Genomic DNA, 6,955 nt, shown 5'->3' on the forward strand with positions numbered 1-6,955 from the left:
GACATTTATGTAAACAGTTATTCTGATCTTTACAAACAATTACGTCAACATAATTTAAACCAGTAGTTACTCAAATTATGATTTCTGCGTATCCGGAATGATCAGAACTTTGAACTTTAAATAAACAAAGATTTTGTCGCTTAAGACACGTATGCGATTCTTCAAATGACATGAGACTTTTATGCAATCTGTAGTTCTCATACTTATGACCTTTTTTTCAACACAGCGAATTGTCACAATAACTAAATTCTACTGTTATGATTTTTGTTCCACATTCCTATGCATTCAACGCACTGTGCGTCGTAACGTAAGCTCTTGAGATGTCGAGGGAAATAATTTATACATGTTCATCGCTTTCGAAAGTAATGAGAGATTACAGGTTTGTTAGCCCTTTAACGAGCCGTGAAAACTAGGGATGTAATAAACGCAAACAACAATACTACGACATGTTTACATGCTAAAATACACAAAAAAATTTTTTTCGCAATTCACAAAATAGTTGAAAACATTGAAAAAAATTGTGGCAATATAGTTGTTGATCCCGCCACGTCCAGTCACCCGGCGAGCCCCAAGGTCCCCACTGCTGGTAACTTCTGTAGATCTATACTACCACACCCATGAGAGAGATCAAGGGATTGTTGATATGAGTGGCTTTGAAACGTCAAAAGTCAGAGCAATAGTGACCCGATGATTGCAAAGAAACTATCTAACTGCTAGAATATTTCCGAATTCCTAATTGTACAGTATAACTCAATAGCAAATACCTTTAATATATCCAATTATCTACCATAGATTCAAAAATATCAGGTAATAACAATTCAACTAGATCTAAATTAAAATTTGGATTATATTCTCTAAACTTATCTAAATAATCCTCCGCGAGATTAGTCAACTAGGCCAACGAAGCAACGCTAGATTGCACAAAACAATTGTTAAAAGCGGTAACGAATCACCAAAAGTGAGCTTTTTTGCTTAAATTTGCTTAAAAAATACTCGTGGAAATAACTTTTTAATTACATTTAGGAATTTGTAATTTTCACATTCACATTGAATTGTTTGCTGGAATAAATTAACAAAATCATCGATTCGTTTTCATCGCCCAACAATTGTTGCCACTGCTTGTAAAAAGGCTAGTGTAAAATGTTGGTTTCAATATAGTTGTCAGCTGCCCGGTTAGCGTTAAACACTTGACGGTAAACATGTTTTTTTTATATTTGAATTTTTGATCATACTCAGCAGGTCCTGAACAGTTCATATGTATTGAAAACTTCAACAAATTGACTGTTTTTCAATTACTTTTCGGGAAATTTGCTCTTACTGCTGTAAATTGGGAGTTGTTAACACGAAAATGGCTTGCCCGCACGGAAAGTGAGAAAATGACGAGTCACCAATCTTTCGAAAAGCGTACCGAAACAGCGCGTTATCGGTCGGTAGCCATCCGTTTTACTTCGGTCCGGTTCAAGTTTGGGTATAGGTACTATTGTACCTAGCTTCCACTGCTCCGGTAACGAACCATCGTCCCATACTCTGTTGAAGAGCTCTAACAGGGCATTTTTTGCAGCTTTGCCTATTATCAGCTCCGGTTGAAGAGCCTTCTCTACGATTTGTGCAAGTTTAAACACTGAGTTTTAGTGAACGTGCGAACATCTGCTTTGTGCATCCTTTGGATTTTTTTTGGTATTCGGCATCAGGTGACTTACTTTGAAAATCGTCTACCAGAGCGTTAGCTACCGTCTCGCCGTCGTTTGTTGAAAGTTTAATGTAATGGTAGTATTTCTTCTTCCATCAACAGTGGCGTTGACTGGGAGGTGCGGAGGGGGCGGACCGCCCCGGGTGCACGATTTTAGGGGTGCAGAATGAACTGAATTTATATGAAGAAAATGGATAAATATGATTTCTGACGGGGGTGGGGGTGTCTATCAAGCAGTTTGTTGATGTTGCTCCAAATAAAAACTGCGAAACAGAGTCGACGAGAAAGGTTTTTGCGTTTGGACATTGATAGAATATAGGTTCTGATGGCCTGCTGGAAGATGGTGCGTTGGTTTGTTTTAGGAAATGATCAGATTCGTGAGATTCGGAATGGAGTATTGTTGTGTATGGTAGAGGTGTTAACTTCAATATAGCGTCGATCGAGTTGGAAGATCAACGGATTGGGTGTTAATTTCTCGGATTATTGCTATCATCACTTCCTTTACGGAGAGTGAAGGCATTCCCGCCATCAAACGAATTTTTATTTTATTGTTGATATTTGACATTATGTTTGAGGGTAGTCTCGAGTGATATTCCATGTTAATGTTGCTGTTGTCTAAACATATTTTCATGTTCGTCACTGAGTCATCAATACGGTGTGTCAAGGATGATACGCTGATGAGTATTCGATCCATCATGCGTTCAAGTTAATGGTAGTGATCCCTGTTCAAGGTTTTGTCACTGTACGTTTGCACCTAGTGTAGTTTACGTCTGCTGGTGACAAATAGTGTTAAATTTCAGGGTAATTTATTTTACATCTTTCAAAATATGATCCATCTGAAGCAACACACATGTGCCAACGCTTGACTCAGTCCTCCATGCACCACTGGCAGGTCGACGAAGGGATGGCCTTTAGTTCTCTCGTCGCCCTCTCTTTGATCTCCTCGATCGACTGAAATCTCTTTCCAAGAAGTGGCAACTTCAACTTGAGAAACAAAAAAAGTCGCACAGGGCCATATCAAGTGAATATAGTGCTTGCTCGATGGTTGCTGATGTATGGTCAAATAATTCAGTACAATTCGGGCTTGGTGCGATGGCGCGTTATCATCGTGCAAAATCCAAGAATTGTCGGCCAACATTTATGTCCGTTTGCGACGTACAAACAGGCACTAAAACCTGACAGATGAGCGTCTTAAGGTCGTACCAAAATAAGAAAAAAAAAACCAGTTCCCGCATGAAGGGTACGTTTAAATAAAATATACTTTCTGATCATAGTGTATACATTTTTGTATTAACAGCTTTTCAAATATCGCAATATTGAAAGGTGGTTAAAAAGAATCGCAATTTTTCTCGATTAGAAGATTTTCTCTGACATTGATTGTATTCCCTGATAATATCAGGATGATATTCTCAAATTTACACCCTGCTATAACCCATCTTCATGTACCTATCGTCGTCCATGAGGATGCGACCTTCGTAGTGTGTAAGAACCCCTTTGTACAACTTCCGGGCACGTCTTTTGGCCATTAGATTCTGCGTCAGTGTCCTGTTTGGTTGCTTACTGACCCGAATAGATCGATACTTTTGAGGGTAGGGTTATTCTCTCATGACGATTTTTCAAAGCGAACCAGATTTCTTTTGCGAATCAAACTATGCTGATCATCAGGAGTTCGATAGTTGCTCTCGCTTTAGCGTCGCAGCACCGCAGAATAGAGGAGACTACCATTGTTGTTATAGGGATGATATGAAACTAACAGCAACTTCTGTTCTATTTACAGCGCCTATCGTTGCCGAACAGGGAGGAAGTCAAGAGCCAGTCAGTCCAAATAGTATCTCTTCAGCCAGCAACAGCAATAATGGTAACGACATTCAGCACCCATCTACGGGTGGCACCGATCAAGACGAGAACGCCATCGACTCCGATGAAACTTACAAGGTGGTCTGTTACTTCACCAATTGGGCTTGGTATCGACAAGATAAGGGAAAATACCTCCCAGAAGACATAGACGCTGATCTTTGTACCCACATTGTGTATGGATTTGCGGTTCTAGATCGACAAAATCTGGTCATCAAGCCGCACGATTCGTGGGCGGATATCGACAATCGGTTCTACGAACGTGTCGTTGAACTCAAGAGGAAGGGTAAAAAGGTTACGGTAGCTATTGGAGGTTGGAATGATTCGGCCGGTGACAAGTATAGCCGATTGGTACGGAACGCGAATGCGAGGAGCAAATTCATCGCTAACGTGATGGCATTCATCGAGAAGTATGGCTTCGATGGGTTAGATCTTGATTGGGAATACCCGGTGTGCTGGCAAGTAGATTGTACCAAAGGATATCCCGATGAGAAGGAAGGTTTTGCGAGTTTAGTCATAGAACTGTCGGAAGCTTTCAAACCCAAAGGATTGCTTCTGTCGTCTGCCGTGTCCCCGAGCAAGAAGGTCATCGATGCAGGCTATGATGTCGTAGCCATGTCGTCTTACATGGATTGGATTGCGGTGATGGCCTATGATTACCACGGTCAGTGGGATAAGAAAACTGGACATGTTGCTCCCATGTACGAACATCCTGACGATTTTGACAAAACCTTTAACGCTAACTTTACGCTGCACTATTGGATTGAAAAGGGAGCAGATCCTCGCAAATTAGTTATGGGTATGCCTATGTATGGACAATCGTTTTCGCTAGCTGACAACAATAAGCATGACCTCAATGCCCGAACATACGGAGGTGGCGAAGCAGGAGATTACACTCGAGCTCGAGGGTTCCTCTCATACTATGAGGTACGTTTAGTTGCATGGCTTGTATTCCTTTCTATAAAAATGAAAATGTCAATTACAGATTTGCAACAACATCAGGGAAAAGAAGTGGACGGTAGTGAGAGATCGCAAAGGTCGGATGGGACCGTATGCTTACAAAGGAGATCAGTGGGTATCGTTCGATGATCAGTACATGATTCGACACAAGAGCGAATACGTTAAGGCGATGGGACTCGGTGGTGCTATGATTTGGGCCCTCGATCTCGATGATTTTCGTAATTTATGCGACTGTGAAGAATATCCATTGCTGAAAACAATCAATCGAGTACTGAGGAACTATCCTGGACCTGGGCCGAGATGTGTCCTGGAGAAAGACCCGCACCGAGAGAAACCCAAACCAACGAAAACGCCAACACCATCAACCCGGGAAACAACCAGGAGGCCAACCACAACGACCACAAGACTTACCACGACTACTAGAAAACCAACTACCACAACAAGATGGCGAACGTCGACAAGGTCAACTCAGGGCACTACTGAAGCATATGAGGAGACAATTGAACATGTAAACAATCAACAAAGTTGTACAGATGGAAGACTCTTTGCTCCACATCCAACGGATTGTAATAAATACTATATTTGTCAACATCACAAACTTTATGAGCAATCGTAAGTATTCAACAGATTAGTAACAAACCTGTGACTACTAAACTCATCATACATTTTTTTCAGATGTCCCGAGGGCCTGTTCTGGAGCGGGGATTATTGTGACTGGCCACAGAACACCAACTGCCAGGCGCAAGAGCCCAGTGTGCCGTCAACCACTAGAAGACCAAGTCGTCCGACCACGCGGCGAACAACGACTACTGCCGTGCTGTCTACGAGAAAAACCACAACTTGGTGGGCACCAGAAACTTCCTCCAGAGGACCCCCAACTACTACGACGCATCCCGAGGTTCAGTTAACAGAAAACGGCGACTATATCGTGGTCTGTTACTTCACAAATTGGGCATGGTACCGTCAAGGTGATGGTAAATATACGCCGGATGACATCGACGACACGATGTGTACCCACATCGTGTACGGATTTGCTGTGTTAGATCGAGAAAGTCTTACGATTAAAACACACGACTCGTGGGCAGATATTGACAATAGGTTCTACGAGCGGGTAGTGGAGCACAAACGCAAGGGAACCAAGGTGACATTAGCCTTGGGAGGATGGAACGATTCCTTAGGAGATAAATACAGCAAATTGGTGAGGGATCCTTCCGCACGTTTGCGATTCGTTAAACATGCTGTCGAGTTTATTGAAAAATACAACTTTGATGGATTAGATTTGGACTGGGAATATCCGGTGTGTTGGCAGGTCGACTGTAAGAAAGGTTATCCGGATGAAAAAGAAGGGTTTGCTGATCTCGTGAAAGAACTGGCTATAGAATTCCGACCGCGTGGATGGTTGCTTTCGGCAGCGGTTTCACCAAGCAAGATGGTTATTGACGCTGGATATGATGTGCCAGTTCTTGCCGAGTACTTCGATTACATAGCAGTGATGACATACGACTTCCATGGGCACTGGGATAAGGAGACCGGCCATGTAGCGCCACTTTATTATTATCCGGGAGATAAACATGATGTCTTCAACGCAAACTACTCCATCAATTACTGGATTGAGAAGGGGGCTCCTTCGAGAAAGTTGGTGATGGGCATGCCACTGTATGGTCAATCCTTCTCACTTGCTGATACCAGTGAACACGGACTGAGGACTAAATCTTATGGACCAGGAGAAGCTGGACAGTTTACACGTGCAGGTGGTTTCCTGGCATACTATGAGATTTGCGAGAAAGTTAACCAAAACGGTTGGACCGTTGAACGAGATCAGAAGGGTCGAATTGGACCATATGCCTATCGTGGAAATCAGTGGGTTAGTTATGATGACGTTGATGAAATTCGCCGAAAGTCGCGCTTCATCAAGGAGATGAATCTCGGAGGCGGAATGGTCTGGGCGCTGGATTTGGATGATTTTAGAGGACGATGTGGATGTGGCAAGCACCCACTGCTCCGGACGATGAACCAGGAGCTTGGAAGGATCAGCACCAAGCGACCGGAGAATTGCACCTAATTGCTGTTTTTGTTGAGGTATCTGACGGATGCACTTGCAAATGTGTTATAGATGAGAAGTGATAATAAATCGAATACAAGTTACGTAATGGTTTGTTCAGTATCCGAAGTTCGTCCGATGTAAAAGTTTTAAATGATCTACGAAATTCTAACGAAAATTTAGAAATAGATTATCTGTTAATGCTCGCCTTCAGAAAAATAATTTTAGATCTACCAACTGTTCATTACAAGTTTGTTATGTTTCGAAAAAAATCTAAACAATGATTTTCTTCCTATTCAAATTACATTAACATTTTATTCAGATCGATTTCCTCAATCAAAATCTCTCCAGGTTATCCTTCCCAAATCACGGCATGAAGTATGAACAATCCACTATTGATCTAAAGCCGT

The 6,955-nt window shown here is 42.1% G+C and overlaps 1 protein-coding gene across 3 annotated transcripts in view; it reads left to right on the forward strand.

Moving 5' to 3' along the window:
* The window catches only part of LOC129775636 (probable chitinase 10), a 34,726-nt gene extending 28,077 nt beyond the window's left edge, over positions 1 to 6,649 (forward strand). For all 3 annotated transcript variants that reach the window (XM_055780603.1, XM_055780602.1, XM_055780604.1), the window contains exons 8-10: positions 3,468 to 4,471; positions 4,530 to 5,116; positions 5,180 to 6,649. In XM_055780603.1, the coding sequence (XP_055636578.1) occupies positions 3,468 to 4,471; positions 4,530 to 5,116; positions 5,180 to 6,566 (2,978 nt within the window). In that variant the 3' untranslated portion in view covers positions 6,567 to 6,649. The remainder of the gene's footprint in view (positions 1 to 3,467; positions 4,472 to 4,529; positions 5,117 to 5,179) is intronic.
* The last annotated feature ends 306 nt before the right edge of the window (positions 6,650 to 6,955 follow it).

Source organism: Toxorhynchites rutilus, chromosome 3 (genome assembly GCF_029784135.1).
Source record: "Toxorhynchites rutilus septentrionalis strain SRP chromosome 3, ASM2978413v1, whole genome shotgun sequence".
Taxonomy (NCBI): Eukaryota; Metazoa; Arthropoda; class Insecta; order Diptera; family Culicidae; genus Toxorhynchites; species Toxorhynchites rutilus.